The 26,627-nt window shown below is 38.6% G+C and overlaps 1 protein-coding gene across 4 annotated transcripts in view; it reads left to right on the forward strand.

Moving 5' to 3' along the window:
- LOC126188217 (mitochondrial protein C2orf69 homolog) overlaps window positions 1-26,627 on the forward strand; it is a 231,199-nt gene that overhangs the window by 88,218 nt on the left and 116,354 nt on the right. For 3 of the 4 annotated variants that reach the window (XM_049929778.1, XM_049929770.1, XM_049929785.1), the window contains 2 exons: window positions 9,900-10,041; window positions 10,562-10,696. In XM_049929778.1, coding sequence (XP_049785735.1) covers window positions 10,607-10,696 — 90 coding nt within the window. In that variant the 5' untranslated portion in view covers window positions 9,900-10,041; window positions 10,562-10,606. Of the gene's footprint in view, window positions 1-9,899; window positions 10,042-10,560; window positions 10,697-26,627 lie in introns of those variants that run through there. The other variant, XM_049929794.1, reaches the window with a different exon arrangement.

Raw genomic sequence — 26,627 nt, forward strand, 5'->3', positions numbered from 1 at the left:
TGGGTGCGTAAGAACTTGACACAAACAAAAGGGCCAGCGAGATGTCAAGCGTAGATTACTTTAGCGTTACGCTACAGAAGGGCATGACTTTCTGAAAGGAATCGTTACTGCTGATGAGTCGTGGGCATATCACTATACGCCCAATACCAAGCAGGCCTCTGTGGAGTAGAAACCTGTTGGTTCTCCAGTACGGAAAAAAAAATTGACTCAGTCCGCTAGGAAAGTGCTTGTGACAGTGTTCTGGGATATGGATGTTGTGGTCTTTGTGAACACGGAGCCACTGTAACTGCTGCTGTCCACATTAAAGCTTTGGTTAAGTTGCATCGTGCCCTTCGTGACAAACGCCACAACATTAACACCGACGGTGTCAAACTTCTTAATGACAATCGCACGCCCCAATTTTGCTCCACCTGTTCGTGAGAAAATCGTCAAATTAGGATGAAAGGTGCTCCAGCACTCACCATACAGTCCGGACTTTGCATCTCGGACTTCAATCTGTTCCCATGAAGAAATTCTTGGCCGGCCAACGCTTTGCGACAGATGCGGAAGTGAAATCAGCAGTCCGCAGATGGTTATACTCCAACCAAATGGATTTTTACAATAGGTACCATGTGTTGAGGACGTTGGTAACCATGCAGAAAAGTAGGTAAAGGATGTAAGTTCATTTGTGATTTTTTTGTTATGTTACCCATTAAACTTTTTGTCAATAAAATTATTGTGCGTTACTTCACAATCATCCCTCTTAGCTGCCGGTTTCCCATTACCACAATCGATTTTCGCTTCCATCTATCACACGCGAACTATAACGTGGCAACTGACGAGCGGGGAGAGCGTTGCTGTGGGGAAAGTTGGGATGCACGGGGAAACAAACTCCGCTTACAGGTACTGTACATACGCAGTGCAGGCAATAGAAAGTTGTTTTTTGAGCTGCCATTAGCTCCTGATAACCGGTTTCTTCTTTCGAACTTGAGGAAAAGGTAAACCCGGAATGGGATTTAAAAAAATCACAATCAAAACATCCCAACAAAACACGGACGGTGAAAGAACAGACTAGCAACAAAGCAGACGACAATGCAGTCAACACCGGCTATTGATACGCTGCCCAGTTGGCCACGATCTACAAATCACTACGGCATGAAGTGTCCCGATTGCTACCGATCTGAGTCGCATACGAAGGTATAGTTCCCAGATACAAAACGCCAACAGTTTTCGAAGCGTGCTTCGGTTGTCAGGTCACGTTCTCAGAATATTCTGTTAATATGGGGGAATGACGTACTATGCAGTGAAAGAGAAGCACAAAAATTAGAATGAGCAAAAATCTGTCTACTTTTAATTAAACTGAAGAGAAGTAGAGATTGTTCCGACTAAATCAGAAACGGGAACATGCCGTTTTCCAGACTCTATATTTAATCGCGCTAGCAAATCCACTGCAGACCTGAACATGCAAGCTGGACAACAAAAATTGTTTCTGAACATACGTTTTCGTTTTTTTAGGAAGATGTGTCGCGTGTAAATGCAGCGGTTAACAAGGTAGTGTGAAAGCACAAAATAAAAAAAGGCCAATGCTCACATTTTGTACTCTTTGAAGTAGTGAATATGAAATTGAACAAGGCATGTGTTGAACCTTAACCAATATTGTTAGATAACAAAGGTAAGTAGTAGCCACGAAGTCCGCAGACTTCTAACGATCGAAACATTGACACCTTGACTTACTAAAATGTTGACGGACTATACAATTTTTATATACAATTACTCACACAGTCCTTCATCAAAGAAAGTAGTGTTTGTAGAGTGGTTTGCATTACAGCACAGTAGATTAGGTTTCCCCTGTCCGACAACTAGATTTGCAATATGTCGACCCATATGGCCAGCCCTTTTGTCGTCAGAGGCCCATACCTATGAGGCTTCCATGCCCTTTCGGATTTAATAGACAAAGTAGCAGTTATAGTAAAGTAGTCTCTTTTTTTTGGTAACATGGTTCAGTGAGGGATATCTTGTTTTGCGTAATTTTCTAAAGTGATTTGAATGCGGGAGTTAACAGTTCTTTAATGGGTGCACTTGCTCCTCTCAAAAGAGCTCCGAGAAATTACAGTTTGCTTTTAGCGCTGAAACTGATTGTCTGCCGTCTTGAGTTTGCCCGTAGATGTTAGCTTGAGTCGCCGTGAACAAAACATCGTGTTTTTAGTTCCTCTGCAGATTGTTAATTGCCATTTTGTCGGATACATAGCACATCACGAAGTTGTGGTTAGTTTAGGACATGAGTTTAAATTGAGGGCTAGAAAACTCATCGTTTGCCGCAGTTCAGTCATTGTCATTGGTCACTTAAAATCAACAGTCGACAGAGCGTTTCGCGTTTCCGACATGCAGCGGCCACTTCCAACACAGCTCCACATTACACATTAACAGTATTTGTTAATTGACCCGCCGTGTTTGTTTGTTTGTCACATGTAATACGTTGAGTCATAGGCGATAGCCGATGTGGCAACACTGTAGCGGCAAGTAATAGACGTCAACCATCAAGTAATTTTAATCGGCCTATAGTATACTGGCTTCTACCGACATCTTTAGAGCCGGTTGACTGTGAAGTTCACCGGCAGTAACAAAATTATGCACTTTTGGCGAAGCCTGTATGTAAAAAAATAAATAAAAAGTGCTGCCATGCAAGTTATTGTATATTTGCACTGAAACAAAAAAAGTACCAGTAATATGCATTATAAATGTCTAACTTCACGGTATTGTATCGGAAAAAAATCTTCAAATTATGTCTTTACCCTGTCAGTGGTCTAAACATGCAAGCAAGCTGCATTCGCACGAAAATTCGGACTCTAGCCATTAGTAATGTGGAAGCTATTAGCGGGTATTACTCACAGCTGTCTTTTTCTCAAATGTTTGCAAGTTATCACAGTATTTTAAAATATGTGCTGCAGCCAGTAATGAAAACAGTAACTTCGTCCAGAATACAGGTTAAATACACCGTTCAGTCGCATTAATTCACATGATCACCTGTTCCAAAAGCCTGAATAACCAGCTTTTGCAGCACAGACTGCTGCTAGGCCTGCAGGAAGTGTGTCAACGAGGTTGTTGAAGACACAGACAGGGATGTGGAGCCATGTTTATTCAGTGCTGTGGCCAGCTGCACCAGTTTCTCGGTTAATGATGAATAGCACATACAGCCTGAGTGAGATGGTCCCATAGATTCTCAGTTGGGTTTAAATCTTGGAAATTTGGTGACCAAGGCAACTGATACTAGTGCTTTTCAAACCAAGCATGTACATTTTGAGCTGTGTGTTCGTTCCATTGACCTGCTGGTGCATGCCATTGTGCCGAGGTAAAACAAATTGCTGTGGGGATGGACATGATCCCCCAAGGATAGGTGCATACTCCTGTTGATCCATTATGCCTTCCAGAATGACGATATCACTCAGGGAATGCCATGAAAACATTCTCCAGGTCATACTGCACTCTCCTCCAGCCTGGAACCTTCTGGCTGTTGTTTAGAGGGTGTTCGCTTTCAATGTTTTACATCATAATGCCAATGGCCATCTGTCTGATAGAGCATGAGACGTGATTCATGTGAAAAGGCCACCCGTCGCCACTCAGAGTATGTCTGGTTGTGGTACTGGCAAGCAAATTGCAGCCTTCATTGTCGTCGATGAACAGCAGTCAGCATGGGTGCATGAACCAGGCACCTGCTATGGAGGCCCATACGCAGCATCATTCACTGAACAGTTGTTGAGGAGCCCCTTGGTTATCCTGGGTGGTCAATTCCTCGACAGTTGCATTGCTACTGTCCCATACGCGTGTGTGCAGTTGTCCTCATTCACCTCCGTACCTATGGCCTATGACGCACCACAGTTGCATTGGTGCCAATTTTGGATAGCGCCATTTTGCATGCACGGTATACGTTAACTATGTATGCATGTGAACAGTTTCAAAATGCTTGCATCCTTGACTCAAAAGCCAGTGACCATGCCGTTTTGGATGTCAGATAAATCATTCTATGTCCACTTTACGATGATGACTGCACTGTTTTTCTCGTCCTCTTCACATGATTAATATACCATCCACTCTAGTGCTGCCACCTGCCGCGTTTGAATGATTGTTGACATTGAACATAGGCGGTGGTCGTATTAATGTGATTAGGCCACATATATTAAATGTTAGTATTGGAAATATGAGCTCTATGTATGATTGCCTAAGATGTATGCCTAATTAACAATGTAATATAGCAGTCACCAGAGACGTAGAGAAAAGTAACATTATGGGAAAGGGGGAATGGTTGAGGAGGAGGAGGAGGAGGAGGCTTTGAATGGAGTTTTTTGTCTCTGATTAGTAGTGATGTAGTCTTCATAGACCTACAGATGATCTGATCTGCGTCAGATAGTTGTGTGTGTTTGGTAGTCAGATGGGCTGTCTGGCCATGTGTAGCTGTGTTTGTTGACACATCTCTTGTTGGGTACTTCTCAGGTGGCCACACTGCTTCACCGCCTGATGGTGTCAGACCATTTGTAGTGCTGTCGTGGGATAATGCTCATCAGTTGTGCTTCAGATTTCATCGTGACGAGGTAATGCATATTAGATGCATCACAATGGCCATTGTTGCTATTAAGTAACAAGTCATAATGCAGTCCTTAGAACTCTATAAGGTCTTCATATGTTTGTGGAATACTTCTGACAAGCAGTATTGCAACAAGGGTGCCAGAAATCAGTCACTACCAATTCTTGCAGAGAGACTAAAAACAATCCCAGGTGTCTGAAACTGAGATGAAGAAAACATGCCGTGTTGCAAGCAAGAAAAGGCGTGCTACAGATAACATAAGAAAACAGGAAAGTGTAATCGAGATAGCACAGTCATTCATTACTTTCAGCTGGGAATAAATAGCTGAGATACACATGTGGGCTGTAGGCCTACAGCTATGAGAATTGAATAATGTTCATTTAACCATCCCAGAAAAATTAATACGTGGGGGCTTTTTATGGGAAATTAGAAAAAAGTCAGTGTGTTATAATTAATAACGAATTTGAGTGATATGATCCTGTGCCCTCACCATCGTCTTCACCAGGCAAATATAAATTCAGTTGTTCCTACTGTACTTTCAGTTCATCAGTTCCTCTAATCATTTCAAACATATAGTTCTGTTGTATAATGTTACGTAGGACAACAGTAATCTGAAAACAGTGCTTACACCTTGAATGAGTATCTTATATTTAAGAATATTGGTAAGCAATAAAATGTCTTTTCATGTGAAATAAATTGTAAATCATCAAAATTGTTACGTTTATGCATATTTAGGTCCTAAAAACTTTGCATATTGATTCACGTGTTTGAGATTGCAGTACAGTATTCAGGATTTGCATAGTCTCTGCCAGTAGCCACAGAACTCAATGTGACAACCAATATTTCTTCAGAATGACACTCTTCTACTCCAAAACCAACGAAGTCACCAAACACAGCTGTGTAATGAAACTAGTCCATTCTCAGATAATAGCTAAACTTCTCACTATCTCTCTCTCTCTCTCAATAACGTCATATGACTAAAATGTTCTCATTTCGGTAACCATTTTTTGCCCCAAATCTTTCTCTTCATATGTGAGGAGTTTCTAGCAATGATACCCAAGTAATGCCAACACATTGTTGGGTCCGCTGTTGGCCTGACAGGTAAAGTTGTCTGTAGCCGCCCGAAACATTTGATGCCTGATGTGTGCTCCAAGTCATGGCTTAATGTAACCTGGAACGGCATTACAGCACCTCCAACTTTTTTTAACTTACTGGAACAATTTGGCATTGCAGATTTGAAATAGTATATGTTTATTAAATCGCAACGCATTTATAATTGGCCACTATGCTGGGGCACCAATTAACATAACAGAAGTAGAAACTTCTGATTTTTATGGTGGGGTAGGGGGGATATAAGATTGAAGATTTGTGTTTCAACACACAAAATTTTAGACGTTAAGCACTGAGCCAAGTGTTGAAACAGTCCCACGTTTGTATGGGGGGGGGGGGGGGGGGGAGCTAATGTCATTGTAATGGACTGTTGGTGAGCAGAAATAACATTGATGGAAATTAGCCTCTGAATCAGTGGTAACTGTCCTTTTGAACTATTGCGGGGATTGGATCATACATCTTATTGTGCCGTATTCTAACATTCCAAGTGAGGTAGTATAGTGGTCAGGACACTGGATTCACATTTAGGACAGTGATTCACATTGCCAGATTCAAAACTCCCACCTGACAATCCAGATTTGGATTTCCTGTGGACTGCAACACAGTTGCTCAAGACAAATGCCAAGATGGTTCCTTTGTAAAGGGCATGGCTCATTTTCTTCCTGAAACTGTACTTGAGTTCTATCTCTAATGATCTTGTTGTCAATGGGATGTTAAACGCTAACTTCCTTTCTTTACACATGCTAATATCAATAACGTAAGTTGTCATCTGGCATAAACATCGGCAGGTTGTTGTTATGGTCTGCCAGTGTTATTGAACACACACTGTGTTTGGCCATGTTTGTCTGGCTTTGGCAGATGACAGTTGGAGTGTAGCAACCTGTCAGACGTGGCTGTATTGTACAGGCAGTGGCAGTGGCCAGGTGACTGGCCTGGCTACTGCAAGGGGGAACCAGGACACTGCAGTGGATTAGCCTGTTTTTATTCTGTTGCCATCTTCTGTCTCTGCTCTATAGCATGACGGAAAATTCTCTTTTGCAGCAGTGATTCCGTGATATCCCAAGCTTTTAATCTTTAAGTATATCATACAATTTTGTCCTAAGCAATTTATGGTTCACTGTGTCACATGTAGAGCTTAGATCAGTGAAGGCTGGTCAAGTTATTTACTTATTTTCATAGTCTTCCTTTATATTTTCAGTAAGGGACAAGATTTGGTTGATGCGAGATTTTCATAGTCTGAAACTGGTCTGTTATAGGATGAGCTTTGGGTCCACGATGCCTGCTGTGCTATTTTGTCATTAATCCTGTGGTGCATGAATTTCACTACAGTGGACAACTTTTAATGGTCAATTCTCTGGTGTTTTCAATCAGTCATGAGGCTGAAAATGCGTGCAGGACACAACACCAGTGGGGAGTGCCCACTGCAGTGAACTGTGTGCATTTGCAGCCTCAGGACTGATTGAAAATGACAAAGAAATGACCATTAACAGCTGTCCACTATAGTGGATGCTATGCGCCACAGGGTTAACACGTTTTGTTTAGGTGACATAAGAATGATACTGGATGGTAGTTCTTTGGAGAGAAGACACCTACAGACCCTCTGCTATGGAGGGCCATAGAAAGAATGGAGGCAGGAGAGTCGCAAATTCATATGGCCTGATGGCTTAATGAGAATCGTTCTGTTGTTTCTTGACTGAGGCAGCAGTTTATAGAGACGGAAACTGTATCCTGGAGAACTGAACAGCGCTGACCATGTGTGATATCAGAAAGAGTGGACCATTTTTTGGTTCTATGGGCACGATGCTACCTCCTTAGTTCTTCACTGCAACTGGCATCTGGTCTCGCAGCATCACCTGGATGTCTTGTATCAAGGCAAACAGTGTACAGAAGGCTTCAGCAGAGTGGCCTTTATTAGCAGAGACATGCCGTCTGTTTACCTCCGGTGTGTCTTCATAGAAGGGAACGTCTAGAGTGGAGCTGTCAACATGCCACCTGGACAGCCAAATGGGTGGGCTAATGTTCTTTTGACAAATGAGACACAATTTGGTCTGGAGAGTGATCCTTGACAGATTCGCATCTGGAAGGCATGTGGAGCACAATTTCAGCACCCAAACATTGTGAAAAGAAACAGATATCGAGGAGGATCCCTAGTGGTGTGGGCAGGGATTATGTTGACCACTCAAACACCTCTTCGTTAAATGGTAGGGTGAATCAGTAAGATTTAACTGCTGTCAGGTAACTTGAAGAGATCTTAGGATCTCATGCGTGGTTGTTGTGTGGTGCTTTGGGTTCAGGTTTCTTATTGATGAATGATAATGTTTGACTGCAAAGAGCCCAGGTGGTTGATGTTATTTCTGGAAACAGAAGATATTGTATGCATGGTGTGGCCTGCATGCTCTCCCGATTTGAATCCCATAGTTCATGTCTGGAATGCACTACGGAGACCGGTTGCATCATGTCAGCATCCTCTAACCTCTCTCCAAGAATTGTGAGCAGTTCTTTAGGAAGAATGGGCATTATTGCCTCAACATGATACTGATGACATCATTCACAGCATGTCCTGTTTTTGTCAGACCTGTATTGATGCCAGAAGTGGTTACACCCCATACTGAGCACATTAACCATTACATCTTGGAGTATCTACAAAGTGTGTGTGTGTGTGTGTGTGTGTGTGTGTGTGTGTGTGTGTGTGTGTGTGTGTGTGTGAGAGAGAGAGAGACTCCAGTTGAAACGGCTATTTAATACAGCTCTCTGATCCATGTGATCTGTTCAAAATTTTGTTCAGTACGTGTATCACTCCACTGGTCAGATTTATTAACACAAATGGACACATACGGCAGTTGGCGTAGAATTACATAAGAGGCTGCCTACTTGTGACTGACAGCAGATTGACTTCATTTCAAGAACCATCTTATAGGATGTAAAATACAAAAGATCATGTGCCACACCTAAGTTCAGGTGCACTCATTGATTAGTTAATGGTTATACTGAATTCATGGCAACAGTCAGCTAACCTCACGTCTCACAGTGGTCAGTTCCTGCAGTCTGATTACACATTGATTACATATTTTGTATTCAGTATATGTGAGGTTTTCTCCTAGCTTCACTATTTTTTGGACAAAAGATTTGTGCATTTTTGGATCTACACTCCAGTCTACAGAGTTTTACAGAATGCTGCGACGGTGAAGCCAAGAACTGCTTCTGCCAATTACCCATATGAAAGCACTAAGCTATGTCTTGCACAAGGTAAAGTGCCACTATCGCAGAGGACATAAAAAGTTTTGTAAAGCAAAATAACTGTCAAAACAGTTACATCTTTGATATGATTTATATGAAAGTACTAAAATACTTAATTTGTAAGCTCTGCTGGAGGTAATAATGCATACACTTAGTCCAAAAGGTTAACATAACTTGACAGAAACTTTTCTATGTATTGTGAGAAATGATGTGTTGAAATTCATGGGATTAATCTTGAAGAAAATGGGGAACAGACTACTTCAGAAACTCTTGGTACTGCGTAAAATAGCTTCAATGCTTTGACGAATTGACATTGCACAACAGGAGTCTTGTTTCAGTGTGCTGTTGAAAAATATGAGAGATGCCAGTAGACAAGTCTTATCCCATGCAATTAAATCATATCGAGAGAAGCTCTATTTCCCCTGATACATTCTAATAAACATATTTGTAAGTCACAGTTATGTTAATTTATTCTATCTCCCTGAATATTGTCTTGATTGACAGGACCTGCAGAATATGATTAACAAATAAATGGGTGAATCAATCAATGAATTTAAAATTACTTTGCAGTTGAAACTGCTGAAAGGAAACACAGATTTTTGTGAAGGAATCTCTGTGTCAAAGTATGATTCTGTGTGTGTTGGTGGACTTGAAACAGTATGACAATAAAGATTCTTTTACAAAGGATTACTTAGATACACATAGAAGTATCTACAGTACAAATTGTTGACTATGCAGATTTTTTGTTTGTTGTAGTTGTAATTTAAAATTTTATATTTCCATTTATGATATTTAGGTAGAGATATATTTTTAAAGGGATTATTTACATATACTTCAAATAATTCATGTTTTAATACAGTTATATCAATAGGACACTGTATTTCAGATGGCAGTTTACACTGAACATACATATATGAGACTGTTACATTTGCCTACTTACATACTTTTTCCAATGTATTATTTTTGCTAATTTGGTCTTTCTCTTACTTTTCAGGAAGAAAAGTACATTTATGGAGAATTGAAATGTGGAACTTTCCCATGATTTGTTACAGCAACAGATTTGAGGACAAGCAGTTTCTATAGAAGCTGTGTCTATTGAAACTGAATGTTACAATGTGTAGCTGTCAATGATTGAGGTATTAAAAAGCATTTTTACCTTTTTACCTCTTTCTATAACAGTTTTGCACTGATGCTTTTAATCTCAGCAGGGGAACTTCCAGGTTCTTTAAATAAATGTGGCCTATATTTTGCTGCCAAGCTGTGGCTAAAAAAAACGTAGTGGCTTATGTATATGTATTCAAGGCCTTACAAAAACTTCAAAATGGAAGTTGTATTAAACTCTCTCTCTCTCTCTCTCTCTCTCTCTCTCTCTCTCTCTCTCTCTCTCTCTCTGTGCGTGTGTGTGTGTGTGTGTGTGTGTGTGTGTGTGTGTGTGAGTGTGAGTGTGTGAGTGTGTGTATTTTAGAAGAACGCCTGTAGGCTGAAATTTCTTGTCAGTAGCCTTTTGTTGTGCCAGTATGTGACTCAGTGTCTCCCCTATATGGTGAGTAGCAATTAATCCTTTTCATATTATTGTCATTATTCCAACCTGAATTTTCCAATGTTTGATTTTGTTTTTTCTAATATTACACTCTGAATGATTAATTTCTTTTTCAGATGTGGAAGGAAGTTTTGAAGGAACTGGTAGTGTAAATTGTCTGAATGATTAACATACATAAAGGAGCTCAGTACTTCATTCCTATATTTTCATTTCTACGGTTTCTTAAAAGGGGAGCAAGCCCTGCAAGGGAGGTCAGTAAGGTTTTATCTTTTCCTGTATTACTACTGAAAGACTGAGAACTGTGTTGTAGAATTAGAGGCTTCAGAAATGTCATTTCAGACACTCTGCTTGCAGTGATCATTGTTTTGCATGTTGGTTACTCTTCTGATAGTCCCAGAACAATTATTTGCCAGATGAAAGTGATCAACCAGAACAATAAGCAGTACTTAAGTGACTTGTAGGTTTACATGTGCATCAATTCTTAATGTATTTTTACTTAAATTATAACATCCATTTGCACTGCAGAAATCTGGTAACATAATAAAGGAATATTGCTGCATGCAAAATGAAACTTCGAACTAATATGAGAAGCAGCTTTTGGATGCATTCAAATGTCTTTACTCCTAGGTAGTTGTGCATATTGTTCTTTTATTACTGAGCCATAAAAAGGGGTTCATAGTGGTCGCTAAATTTATTTTGTATACCTACTTACAAAGTCTTTGTGAACTTGTCTCACTCTGACTGGATTTATTTGTTACAGTTAACCAAGAACGAGCATTTAAATAATCTGGAAAGGATGTACTGCTACTTAAACACATTAAACAATGTGTTGATCTGCAGAAAGTTCGATGAAAAATAACACTAGAAATATTTTTAGCTTTTGGACACAGTCCCTCTTCAGAAGAACAACTCTCTCGTGTAACTTCCGATACTCTCCCGGGGTATTCCTCCTCCTAATAATTTCCAGGTGTGCAGGTGGATCCCATCGACATTCTGCCATGATATTTTGACCCAGAGATGTCTGGCCATCTTCACATGAATAGACAACTACTGAAGAGCCCAAGTGCATTCACGGTATTTATGCCAAATCTCACGCATGCGAAATGTGCTGGCGTCTTTCGGCGCATGCACTGTGAAACATGTGGGTAAGTTTTGTTGCCGTATATATGAAATTCTGTGGATTTTGTCTATCGCTTGAAGACAGTTAAACTTTACAGCTCAGATTTACCTGTCAGCATTGATGTGGTCTCACTTTTTACCAAAGTACCTTTAATGGCCTTATTACATCTTATTGGTAACTTACTCAATGCAGACCTGAGCATTGTACAGGACACGAAATTTATACCCATCTCTGGCAATCATTAAACTAGGCAGCTGCAGAACACTGAATTTTCATGAGAAACTCTATGGAATACAGTGGAAAACAAATTTAGCTCCAGTTTCCAGTTTTTGAGATTGAGTAATCAGGGAATCGGTAGAAATATGTCTTGCCGAATCATATAAATTGTGTCAATGGCTTTCAACTGGATAAAAATTGGAATCCTGTAATTAAAATTATCGAATCACATTGGAAGTGATGGGGCTGTTCAATGCTTAATGATTATATCATCTCTCACTTCCACTACCACCGATGGCATCACACACAACTCGGCTGTCTTCCACATGTCATCACCTGACGCATACACCGAAGGATGCCAGCAGATTTCGAATGTGTGTGATTCGGCATAAATACCGTGACTGGACCTGGGCTCTTCAATAGTTGTCTACTCACCTAAAGATGGCCAGACATGTCTGGGCCAAAATATCATGATAGAATGTCGATGGAATCTGGCTGCACACACAGAAATTATTAGAAGTAGAACTCTCTCACATTCACACTACTCTCACATGCTTGGCTACTGTCACTGGGCACTATGGTCCGACAGGGCAGTTGGGCCTTAGCACTGATGACTTGTGTGTATATGTGTGGGGGGGGGGGGCGGCAGGGGAGGGGGGAGAGTGAGTGTATTGCTGTTAGGTGAGAGTTCTACTTGTGAAGAAGGGCCAAGTCCAAAAGCTAAAAATATAACTAGTATTCTTTTTCATCATACTTGTTTGTGACTCAGTGTCTTCTGTTTCTATTGAGTAGCAATCTGACGTTTCCAAATTGTTATTTCATTTTGGGCTGTCTGACTTTTATTTAAATGATCTATAAGTTTGATTTGTTTGCCTTAACTTAGTCATTTCCCATCCAAGGTAACTGCCACACAAAACAAATATGCTAGATAACATCAAAACATTACAGCTTTGTATTCCTGTCAAAAAGTTGATAATAATAAGTAATGCTGCTCTCTCATTTTGGCTGTTTACTCTTCAAGCAACAATTTGAACATTTACCACTGTATCTGATATAAAACCTCCAGGAAAGTAACAAATTAAAGCATAGTAATTCTCTCAATTCCATTAACAAATTGAAAGGAAATGAACAGGCACACGTATATTCTTCTGTATGTCTCCAACTTTCTGAATAACTAAAATTATTGCTGTTCATGTTAATTTAAAAAAAAAAAAAAATCTTAAAGGAGGGCGCATGAAATGTGTTGCATATACTCATATGACCAGAAATAATAAAAGAAAATGTTAAAGCTTTAGCCAACAAAAGTGTCATACTGACACAAAATAAACATTTAATGCTGCCACTATGAGCTACAAGAGTTAAATCAGTGCAACGTATCCACTTATTTTATTTGGAGAGGATTACCAAGATAGAGTTGGCCACATTATTTTGTGCACCTTGTGGTGCCAGTTGGTACTCTTAAGCTTTTAGGTTTTGTTTAGCCATTCCTTAGGTGTTCAAAAACTGAGAAAGTTTGTGTTTGTAAGTAATGTTATTTATTATTTGTTTTTTAGAAACATCTATGTTTGCTGAGCATACAACTCCACACACAGAAGCATATATGCTATATTTTCCAGTTTATGTAAAATAAAATAAAAATATTTTAAATACATAATAATTACAATCTATAAAAGAGTAAACTGTTCATAAAGATTCTTTTCTGAAAGTTGTTGACTACACACAATGCCTGTGTGGCTAGTGAGAGGTGGCCATGACGTTCGGATCAGGCATACTGCTTAGCAGTTTTGAGAAATGTGTCCAATATGTATCTGTGTTTTGATTCAAAGCATGAGATGGTGGTGATCAACTGGTGAGCATTCAAACTCCATAATCACTGAATTGAGGAGACCCCCTCCCAACACTGGTCATATAATTTCATATAAATGACATTTGAAAGGTAATACAATGAAAAAACACATGGGTTGGCATGAACTTTTATTGAATGTCCAGTGGCGTTTCACTGCTTACTAATTGTATTTGTATTTATAATTAATAAGAAGTAAATGAACACTTGCATAAAATTTTCCTGAAAACGTACGCCTGTCATTATTTGTGTAATCCGTTATACACTATGTGATCAAAAGAATCCAGACACACCCAAAAACATACATTTTTCATATTAGGTGCATTGTGCTGCCACCTACTGCCGGGTTCTCCATATCAGCAGCCTCAGTAGTCATTAGACATCGTGAAAGAGCAGAATGGGGCACTCCGCGGAACTCACGGACTTCGAATGTGGTCAGGTGACTGGGTGTCACTTGTGTCGTACGTCTGTACATGACATTTCAACACTTCTAAACAACCCTATCCATAGGTCCACTGTTTCCAATGTGATAGTGAAGTGGAAACATGGAGGGACACGTACAGCACAAGAGCACACAGGCCGACCTCGTCTGTTGACTGACAGAGACCGTCGACAGTTGAAGAAGGTTGTTATGTGTAATAGGCAGACATCTATCCAGATCACACAGGAATTCCAAAATGCATCAGGATCCACTGCAAGTACTATGACAGTTAGGCGGCAGGTGAGAAAACTTGGATTTCATGGTTGACCGGCTGCTCATAAGCCAAACATCACGCCGGTAAATGCCAAGCGACTCCTAACTTGGAGTAAGGAGTGTAAACATTGGACGATTGAGCAATAGGAAAATGTGTGGAGTGACAAATCATGGTTCACGATGTGGTGATCTGATGGCAGGGTGTAGATATGGCGAATGTCATCTGCCAGTATGTGTAGTGCTAACAGTAAAATTCAGAAGTGATGATGCTACGATGTAGTTGTGTTTTTCATGGATTTGGCTTGCACCCCTTGGTGTTTCGTGTGGCACTATCACAGCAGAGGCGTACATTGATGTTTAAACAGCTTCTTGCTTCCTCCTCTTGAAGAGCAATTGGGGGATGGTGATTGCATCTTTCAACACGACTAAGCACTTGTTCATAATGCACAGCCACTGGCGGAGCTGTTGCAGGACAATAACATCCCTGTAATAGACTGGGCTGCAGTTTGCCTGACCTGAATCCTATAGAGCACTTTTGGGATGTTTTGGGAAACCGACTTCATGCCAGGCCTCACCGACCGACATCGACTCCCCTCCTCAGTGCAGCACTCCATGAAGAATGGGCTGCCATTCCCCAGGTAGCCTTCCAGTACCTGATTGAACGTATGACTACGAGAGTGGAAGCTGTCATCAAGGCTAAAGGTGGGCCAACACCATATTGAATTCCAGCATTACCAATGGAGAGTGCCACGAACTTGTAAGTCATTTTCAGCCAGATGTTTGGATACTTCAGATCACAGTGTACATGGTACTCAGAACTGCTTTGTACCTAGATGGTTCGACCTGCAGAGCAAGGTTTCAAAGACAAGGGGCAGACATGGAAAGTCCAAATCATACAAACATAAATAAAGGGGTAAATAACTTCATTCAGTAGAATGAAATTTTCACTCTACAGTGGAGTGTGCACTGATATGAGACTTCCTGGCAGATGAAAACTGTGTGCCGGACTGAGACTCGAACTCGGGACCTTTGCCTTTCGCGGGCAAGTGCTCTACCAACTGAGCTACCCAAGCATGACTCATGCTCCGTCCTCACAACTTCAATTCCGCCAGTACCTCGTCTCCTACCTTCCGAACTTCTCAGAAGTTCTCCTGCGAAGCTTGCAGAACTAGCACTCCTGGAAGAAAGGATATTGCGGAGACAAGGCTTAGCCACAACCTGGAGGATGGTTCTAGAATGAAATTTTCCCTGTACAGTGGAGTGTGCGCTGATATGAAACTTCCTGGCAGATTAAAACTATGTGCCGAGTTCGAGTCTCGGTCCGGCACACAGTTTTAATCTGCCGGGAAGTTTCAACTTCATTCAATAATACAAAGATTTATAATATGCCAGAACATAAGGGTAATGTGCAAATAATTGTTGGATGTGCTTTCTAGAACAAACAGTGTATGTGGGAATTTTGTTGAAAATCGTAACATTTATATTCTTACTGCAAAAAGGGAGGTGACTTCTGATTCTTAAGACTACTGTGAATAATTAATATTGTGAAAATTCAAAGCATAATGCAGTTGCAAAATGTCAATTAAGAAATGCTCTCGAGTAATGTGATAGTCTTCTTCAAGAAGCGGACCTTATTCAGTTATCGCGACTGGTGTACATTTTTAGGAAAATTTTATGCACTTTGTCATTTAATTGGCTATAGTTATAATATATGTTTTAATAATTACACAGGGAGTATACGACCCGGGACAACCGGGAGATCCGGGAAAAACCCGGGAATTTTTTCATCCGGGAGAAAAACGGGAAAAACCTGGGAATTTTTTTAGAATTCCGGGAATTTTCATTTTTGTAATCTCGACTGGTAAGAATCGATACTCTAACAAAGGATGTTACTCTATCCCGCTACTGCAGAATAATACTACTATAATAAAACGTGAACTAGAAAAAAATATGAAAAAAACATAAATTGCAAAGGAAATGTGCCATATACAACAACAAAACACAGTGCTCATACAAACGTTTGCCAACAGTAAAATGTGTCAAAGGCCTTAGGAAGACTATGCAATGGTTCATAACAACAAAATGTCTCCGATGAGCGTGACGTCACAACGGTTTAACTAGATTCGTTATAGCAGTTACGAGCGGGCTCATGCGCATTGGCAGTTGAGTGGCGGGACAAACCGATGTATCTGACCCGAATGACAATTACGGAGGGAGGAGTGGGCGCCAAATTCATATTCTTGAGAAGAAATAAATCATGTTTCACAAAGAGCATAGCATCCAGCTCACGTTGGACTGTCGATTACTCATGATTTTGAAACGCATCCCTGTTGGTTTTTGAACACACTCTGTAAGTTGATTTCTGAATGAATCGTAAGTTAATTTTTGAATGCGTGCCTAGCGTACGTGATGTCTGTCAGGGGAATCCTCGCCACGTCTAGAAATAAGCTTTTCTGCAAGCAAAAGGGGACCGGGTTATACGAGCTGAGCGAAGTAATGCCGAACGAGTGAACGCCAACCGCTCGCTGTCTGATTATGTGGTTGATTGGGTTTGGAATGATCAGCCATGTTATAATTACTAGCGAAATCCATAGAGTCAAACTACCAGAGTGGAAATAAACGACTAACAGGAATAACAGGTAAGAAAGATTACGTATTATCTTCTCGGTGTATCCAAGAAAATGAAATTTTGTCAGAAAATTTTTGGCCAGATCGCTACACTTGTAACGGCCAGTTGTACAGTCCCCGTCTAGGAGCCGCTTAACTTCTATTATGGAAGTAGCACGGAAAGTGGTTTGTACGAACATAACAACGCCTAACCGGAGAATAATCAGGGATAACTAAACCGGTGATTCTGACAGGGTTAGTGCAGTTAACCAGCGACTAAATTTTGACAAATGCAGGAATAGTTCCAGAATTAGTCATGACAAGATTGTTTGTTAGAACGAGGAAGGAGAAGAAACGGGGACATCACACCAATTAGGGAAGAATATGATGATTCCAAATGTAAGTAAAAATCTCGTACTACTACTATTCGATCTCATGCTCGAGAAACTGGGGCGTATGAATGAAATGTGAAACTATTTTCTAACATTAAACTATTTGCTTGTAGTAGGCCTAATAGGCATTTTATGTTGGTCTTCGTGAATTATATTCTGTCGTGTTACAAAGATGACCATTTGGTGTGTGTTACAATTTCTGCAGTGTTAGACATACCTATTTTGTTTTATCTTGCAGACAGTGACAAAATAAACGTAATCAGATCGAGAAACCACACCAGTCATGGGTAGTATTTGTATGAACAGCTTACGCAGTATTAGACAACGATATTTCGGCCTCTTTTCTTTTATGACATAACGTAAGATCTTTTAATGTTTTACACATACAAACATACGGGCTCCCTGCTTTATCGTAGCTGCCAAAGCGCGGTGGCGCCTGTTACCTGGCGCTCTCTGACGACTGCTGAAACTAACCTATTTCGAACAGGTCGCGGGAAAATATTGTGAATGGTGGTTTGAAAAACGTTACTTTCAACGCAAATTTCCTCTTTCGCAAGTGGAACTATGTGTAAGAATGTTCGATGAATTCATCACAGAGCGTTTGATGACGAGCCATTAGAAGTATTTCGAGCCCAGATCAGACAATCGTGTTGTTATTATGAGCAAATTGATGTAGTGCTACGGGAAGCTCTCGCTCCTCTGCGGTAGCTAATTTATTTGTGGAAAACTTTGAGAACAATTCACTGGACTCGGCTAAAAATTTTACTGGCACATTTGTGTGATGTATCTTAAAGTGTAACACGGGCAAGAAAAATCAACATTATATGTGAAAGCTTAGCTTCTGTTGCAGCTTATTAACCTTAGAGACCAATGCTGTACGTGAAAGCTTTTCTTTTCTTGTAGCAACACTATGTACATTAATTTAAAACATTAACGTTTCCTGTTTGTGTATCCGCGCTACATCTACATCTACATTTATACTCCGCAAGCCACCCAACGGTGTGTGGCGGAGGGCACTTTACGTGCCACTGTCATTATCTCCCTTTCCTGTTCCAGTCGCGTATGGTTCGCGGGAAGAACGACTGTCTGAAAGCCTCTGTGCGCGCTCTAATCTCTCTAATTTTACATTCGTGATCTCCTCGGGAGGTATAAGTAGGGGGAAGCAATATATTCGATACCTCATCCAGAAACGCACCCTCTCGAAACCTGGCGAGCAAGCTACACCGCGATGCAGAGCGCCTCTCTTGCAGAGTCTGCCACTTGAGTTTGTTAAACATCTTAACAGTGATGTTGCTATTAGTGGACTACATCACGTGTCCTACGCTCTGATTATCAGCTGTCATCGGCTGGCGGGATCACGTGACATGAGCAATGACTCGCTTACAAAAGCGTATCGCAATCTCGATTACACGGTTCGGAAAGTAACATGCGGTGTTTGGTGGGATTCGAATTTATACTTTCGTGATACGAAAATATACAGCGTACGTATTGCTGAAAAAAAAAAACACCTGTCCAAAAGTGGTTTTCTCCCCGAGTTTAGTTTTTTAAAGCGCCGGGAAATTCTACGCCCATGTATAAAAACATAACCATTCAAAGAATTGATAAGTTGTAGAGTTTCGAGGGAAAATATACTGTCACTTAATAACACGGAAAAACTGTGTTTTCATCCGGGAGAAAGTGTATTTTTAACCGGGAAATCCGGGAATTTTTTTCCTTGTCCACGTATACACCCTGTTACAGTTAGTAAACAGCCAAGTAACACTGCACGTTCGATGAACGTTCATGCAAATACACGTGTTTTTTTTTATTACATTACCTGTCAAATGTCGCACATATACGGAATAATATGACCAGTGTTGAAAAAATGTACATTTAAAGAACAAAAACAGTATGTCAATCCATATGAAATGGTCCAGTTGTGGTTGCTTGACAATTTTTAAATATTTTAATTTTTTATATGTGGTTGCCCTATGTTTGAGAAGTTCAAAACAGTTTTTAAAAATAATTTATCTTGGACCTTTACTCTATGGCGACCATTTTTATTTGTAGGCACGCGACGATTTTTCGTTCTGGAGACAGTAGTGAAAACTTTAATATCTCTGAAGTGGTTGAAGTTACAATATTGCAATTGACATGATTGTTTTTAGAAAAGTGTACTCTACAACATTGTCTATTACACAAAATACCCTAAATTAAAAAATAACCAGTCAAAATGAGCTCCAAAGTTTCATATCCAAATTTTCAAAAATCCACTTTTTAGGCCCAAAAATAACAAACAAGGATTGATTTATGAGAGTATTTTTTCCCTATAGTTAGGTATCAAACACTACTATCCTCATATAGAGCATGAACACTTATAGATGTTTCCTTAATTTTTTATGAATTTTTGAAATTTGTAAATTTTCATTTTTGTAAAGTTTGGGGTTAGTTATCTCAGATGTGACTGAATATAAAAATATGATTTTTGCACAGTTTGTACACCTATATGATAGCAACATACTGTAAAAATTTCAACAGTGATATCCGACTGTGAACAAAGATACGAATTTTTGAAAATGAGGAAATAATTCACATTAATCTACAATTGATCGTATGCCTGTTACCTATTTAAAGGGTTTATTGTTTCATTCTAATATAATTTAATTGTGACATATTTAGTTAACACTATCACCCAGTTTTCATTTAGTTTATTTATTTTTAATAATGCAATGTTAAACAATAGGAGCTTTCGCTTTTGTTCTGTGGTAATAAAAATGCCCAATTACATTTAGGTTTATTGTCAGTAAAGAAGTACATTATGGCTGGGTGTGGCATTGTAGAAGTACGTTATTGCTGGGTGTGACATTGTTGTAGTCAGTCTGTTCTGAAACTTCTGTTGGAGTGGATGTGCATACTTGGAGATTGGAGAATGTGTTATGTGCTTTGTTCCGTGTGTAAGTTGTAATTAATTTTGAGAGATTAACTGGAATGCAATTACATGGATGAACTTGCTATCTGTTTGACAGATAGCAAGTGAAGTGTGTCACAAAACAGTTTACAGTTCAGTTACAGAAAAACTTGAAAAATGTCAATGACTTTGATGAATTTAGACAAACTTTGTTTAAATTTCAAGTAAGTTCTTCTGTAACATCAGTGTGTGAGTATTAAGAGAAGAAATATATTCTGAAGTACAACCACATTTTTGGAAGACAGTGCCGTGATCCACTTAAAGTTCATAGAATGCCTATTACTAAAGGTTTGAGGGAAATAAAACTTGAACATTTGTCCTTGTTATGTGAGAGTGATACACCTTACCAAGTGAAATTTAATGTGATTCGTGGAAATTCCCTGTGCCCAAATTGTTACTCAAAAATATTTGTTGTGAATGACATTTATATTCCTAATGAGGAAGCTGTTAGCATATTGGGTTTTGCTTGTTCTAAGTTAGACGTATCTCTTGCTTTGAACATAATAAAAGTAAGTAGCAGAAAAAGAAAAGCAGCTATTGAAAGTAAGGTGCAACAGATTTCAGACCAAGTTAGAAAATACTTGGAATCATGCTTTAATAATACAGATACCAACATTATTTCTAAAGAAGAAGAAAACATACCACCAGCATCATCTGACACTGAATATTTGAGCTTAATGGAGAAATTAAAAGTTAAATGTTCAGTGACATCTAAAGAGGAAAAAGTTAAAATTTTAAGTTTGCTCCCTGATCATGGTAAAGAGAAAAAAATAGTTCATGAATTCAACGTTTCTCATCGTTTGGTTAAACTAACCTGAAAATTAGTGAAAGAGCAAGGCATTCTTCCAGTTTTAGGAAAGAAGAAAGGAGTAGATATAAGTGAAGAAACAATAAAAAGATCCAGCAGTTTTTTTTAAGATAATGAAAACTGTAGAATGTGCCCAGATAGCAAAAGAGTTGTTAAAATGAAGTTAAAGTAACAAAGCAGAAACGACTAGTGCTGTCAAATTTAAATGAACTGTATGTAGCTTTCAAATTTCTCATCCTGAATGCAAAATTGGAAGGTCAAAATGTTGTGACCTCCACCCTAAGTGGTGTATTTTGGCTGGATCCTCAGGGATACACTCCGTATGTGTTTGTTTATATGATCAAAATGTCAAACTGATGACTGCGGGTGCAAACTCAGTGATCTTAACTTCAAAGTTACTAGATTTAATGGTCTGTGACACTAACAGTTATGACTGCATGATGAGTTTCTGTAATAAATGCCCTGGTAAGGAAACTGTTATTGAATTGTCTCACAAATGACTAGGAAATGCGAGACAGTATTACCTTCAAACAGTGGATCACAACTGACAGGGCAGAAATGATAACAGTGGTTAAATCTCAGGAAGAGTACTTGGAATCTTAGTTGGTAACTTACAAAAACTCAAAAGTCACCACTATGTTTCTAAAATCCAAAGTAAGTTTTTGAATGACAAAAAAGCACAACTTCATGAAACTGAATGCATAGTGCTAGCTGATTTTGCAGAAAATTTTACATTTGTGATTCAGGATCCAATACAAGGGTACCACTGGGTCAATGACCAGACAACAGTGCATTCATTTATTCTCTGCTTGAAAAAGATGAAGTTTGCAGTTCTTCAATTTGCATTCTAAGTGACTACTTGGAGCACAACACTTTGGCTGTACTTAAGTTTCAAAAGTATGGAATAAATTACATAAAAGAAAATTTTCCCAAAGTTGAGAAGCTGAAATACTTTTCAGATGGAAGTGGTAGTCAGTTTAAGAACAAAAAGAATTTTTCAAATCTGTGCAACCACAAAGTAGACTTTGGTTTGGAGGCTGAATGGCACTTTCTTGCAACTTGCCATGGTAAAAATGCATGTGATGAAGAAGGAGGTACAAAAAAACACGAAGTAAGTAAAGCCAGCCTACAAAGACCAACCACAGACCAAATTCTCACAGTACAGGACATGTATGTCTTTCGTATGGATAATATTAAAGGTATTACCTATTTTCTGATCAAGAAAGAAGAAGTGGTTCTGCATATGAAAACGACACTTCAAACCAGATTTGAAAACTGTATAGCAATAAAAGGAACAAGGCATTCCCACAAATTCCTTGGCATTACAGAAAACTTAGTTTGATGCTGTGTAACATGAGAAACCGAAATTTATGATGATCATTGTGCCAGGAAAATTACATCTCTGTCTTTAACGTTAAATGACATAGTGGCATGTGTGTATGATGGACAGTGGTGGTTTGCAGAGGTTGAAAGAATAAGTGTGGAAAACAATGATGGTTTTTACCACCCTGCTGGTCCAAGAAAATCGTTCAAGAAATCTACTAGTAACAAAGTTTGGATACCAGTAAAAAAGGTTTTAAGGAAACTTTCAGTGAACTTACAAGGAAACTTTCAGTGAACTTACAAGGAAACTTTCAGTGAACTTACAAGGAAACTTTCAGTGAACTTACAAGGAAACTTTCAGTGAACTTACAAGGAAACTTTCAGTGAACTTACAAGGAAACTTTCAGTGAACTTACAAGGAAACTTTCAGTGAATTTACCACAGTTTTAGGAACAGTTGCATCTCGAAGGATGTTAATTGAAAATATTTATTTTAAACATGTCAAAATAATACAAATGTTAATTTCAGTGATGTTTCTACTTTTGTATATAAATCAGTACCTTACTTCAATAATAATTTATTATATCCCGCCAATATCACACATGAATAGGCAACAGCCATAAGATCACTTGTAGAGTAATGTGAATTATCTCCTCATTTTCAAAAACTCATATCTTTGTTCACAGTCAGATGTCAATGTTGAAATTTTTACAGTATGTTACTGTCATATAAGTTTACAAACTGCAAAAATTATATTTTTATACTCAGTCACACCTGAGATAACTTACCCCAAGCTTTACAAAAAATGAAAATTTACAAATTTCAAAAATTCATAAAAAATAAGGAAACATTTGTATTGCTCTATATGAGGCTAGTAGTGTATGATATGTAACTATAGGTGAATCTCATAAATCACTCCTTGTTTGTTATTTTTGGGCCTAAAAAGTAGATTTTTGAAAATTTGGGGACCAAACTTTAGAGTTCATTTTGACTGGCTATTTTTTGAATTTAGGGTATTTTGTGTAATAGACAACGTTGTAGAGGACACTTTTCTAAAAACAGTCACGTCAATTGTAATGTTGTAACTTAACCCAGTGCAGAGATATTCATATTTTTGCTAACATCTCTAAACTGAAACATCATCGTGCTCTTACAAACAAAAATGGCCACCATTCACTAAAGGTGAAAGGTAAAAATTTTTAAAAAACTGTTTTGAACTTCTCAATTATAGGGTAATCAATGTAAAAAATTAAAATATTTAAAAATGGTCAAGCAACCAACTTAATATGTATAGCAATCTAGTGATTAAGGAGATTGAGCGCTAACTGTCACCATCTTGAACTAAGAGCTGCAATGCGCTGGTACATATTCTACATGTAAAACTTCTCTTGCAGCTTTTTTGAATTTGCCTAAGTAGTATACCCTCACTACTTGCACTGTATTATGTCCCAATGGACTACTAAAGGTGTACAAAGTTTGAAGAAAATTTGTGATTCAAATGTTATGGCCTCTCTATGTCATGTGGCTAAAGAAAGTTCACTCAAGAGAACACTAAAATTACAAAGATGCATAGTGACTTGCCAGTGAGAACGCTAATTGTAGCTCTTAGTTCTGTCCTCGGGGAGGAAATGGTGGTAGGGCTAGAAAGTTTGGAAAAGAGCAGCAAGTCTCTTGGACCCCTGCACGATAGGGACCCATGTTTTGTATAGGAAAGTGGGTACTAAAACTCACAAAGTCTGATGTGAAACTGAATTTTAAAGATTGTCTTCTTCAGGTGTTCCAAACTCAAAAAAGGGAATTGGAAAATATAAAGCAAATATGTGACTCCTAGATGATCATCGCGATCATCACTGTATATTATTCTTGAAGAATCATGTTTTTGAATATTTCTTGTAACTCTGTTTTTTACTAATATTGGTTTTGACAGATATATGCTATCATCATCAGATGTGAAAATCATAAAAATAAGCACCGAAGTGTAAGGTCAAACATAGGTGATTTCATAAGCCACTGTGTACATTACTGCAACATTAGGACATACCTTGGAACATTATTAGATGTATTTGCTTTTTACAACACTGAAAGTCACATAGTGATATTACCTCATATTGTAATAAAAAGTGGCGGAGAACACAAGCATGTCACAATTTAAACATCTCACAGTTAAAACATACATGTTTTGCTGATGTCCCAGTATACACTAATCACTTGACACCACAGTGATGTCTTAGCTATTATAGTATTTACATGGGTACGTAAGTATACAATTGTTTGCATAATGGTTTTCAATAATTGATAAATTTCAACACGCGTGCCACAATGCAATTCTGTCTGCTCTCCAATCTCATTAACATAAGTCTTAAGGGAATTTTTGTAACGTTTTAAATGGCAGATTTAAACTAACATTAAGTTTTGAAAATATGTAGTGTCATTTAAAAAAAAAAAAAAAATGTGAAATTTACATAGACATCCTTCACATGTAAACTTATAATGACTATAGTTCAATGTCATTTTTAAAAAAGTAAGTTTATTATAAATGTAGTTGATATTATTCATCAACCCAGTGCCCTGTCAAAAGTACTGATAGAAAAAAGTCATCAAGGTAACTAAATGCAAGACAAATATCAGCCATGGCTGTGGAGAATACAAAATGGCTCCACGAAATACAATTAGGTTTACATAATTGTATTCTTCGCACCACATAAAATGAACTACACTAAGTCATATGCACTAGTGGGTGCATATACTCTCATATAAACCTCGTGAAGTATACCACTAGCTCCAGAACGTTATGCAGTAATCCTCTCTGTGGTTCCACTTTAACCCGTAAATCTTTAATGAATGCGCTGTACTTAGATCACGAGCAATGCATCACTGCATATAACTTAGTGTAGTTCATTTTATGTAGTGTGAAGAGTGCAAATATGTAAACCTAATATTTTAAGGAGCGATTTTGTATGATTCATGTCTGTGGCTTATATTTGCTGTGTACTTAATTGCCTTGATGACTTTTTTCAGTCAAACCTTCTGGTATGGTTCTGTGTTGATAAATAAGTTGAAAAAATGACATTGAACTACACTTAATACAAAGGATGACAATGTATACCGGCCTGGGTGGCCGAGCAGTTCTAGGCACTACAGTCTGGAACCGCGCAACCACAATAGTCACAGGTTCGAATCCTGCCTCGGGCATGGATGTGTGTGATGTCCTTAGATTAGTTAGGTTTAAGTAGTTCTAAGCTCTAGGGGACTGATGACCTCAGAAGTTAAGTCCCATAGTGCTCAGAGCTATTTGATTTGACAATGTATATTTTTTAGTTTTGCATCCTTTTTTTATTATTGTTTTCTTTATTTTTTTATTTTAAAGACACTGTGTATTTTCAAAACATAATGTTGTTTTAAATCTGCCATTGAAATGTTATGTAAATTATCTTCGGAATAATTTTAATGAGATTGGAGAGAAGACATACTTGCAGTGTGGCGCATGTATCAAAACTGATTATCGACTCCACTATGTATAGTTACTTATCTGTGAAAAATCTATCATAAGTCACCATTGTGGTGTCAAGTGATTATTGTATGAGGGGACATCCACACTTGCTGTATGTTTTAATTGTGCTGTTTTATTTGTGATATGCTGATCTATCCTACCAATTTTTATTACAGTTTGATGTTACATCACTATGTGACTTCCAGTGTTGTAAAAACAAGTACACCTAACAATGTTACAAGGTATGTTCTAATTTTGCAGTAGTGTACACTTCGGTTACATGAAATCGTGTGTGTTTGAGCCACTTTCACTTGGTACGTTTGTTTTTGTAACTTTCAGACCCGACGATTACAGCATACACCTGTCAAAACCAGTAAGAGTAACAAAAAAGAATTACTAGTGATCTTGGCAAACATGATGAGCAAGCCTCACAATAATTAGGCTATATGAGCACATCCCCAGGCCTGACTCAGACTTTCATTGTCACTGATGTTTCCAACTGTGAGAGTAGGTTCTGTACATCTGAACAGGTTTTACTGATTATCCTTTCAATGACACTGCATCTTCATTGAGTTCATGCCTATCCATCCATTCATTTCAGTGCACTTTAATCATTTTGTATTACATTTATGTACTTATTATCTCCAATGTCTGTCAACATTTGGACCACAGTACGCCACTACGTTTTGAAGTCAATTAGTGTCACAGTCACAGTATGGAATTTTATATTTTGAAGAGAGAT

This window comes from Schistocerca cancellata, chromosome 1, assembly GCF_023864275.1.
Source record: "Schistocerca cancellata isolate TAMUIC-IGC-003103 chromosome 1, iqSchCanc2.1, whole genome shotgun sequence".
Lineage (NCBI taxonomy): Eukaryota > Metazoa > Arthropoda > Insecta > Orthoptera > Acrididae > Schistocerca > Schistocerca cancellata.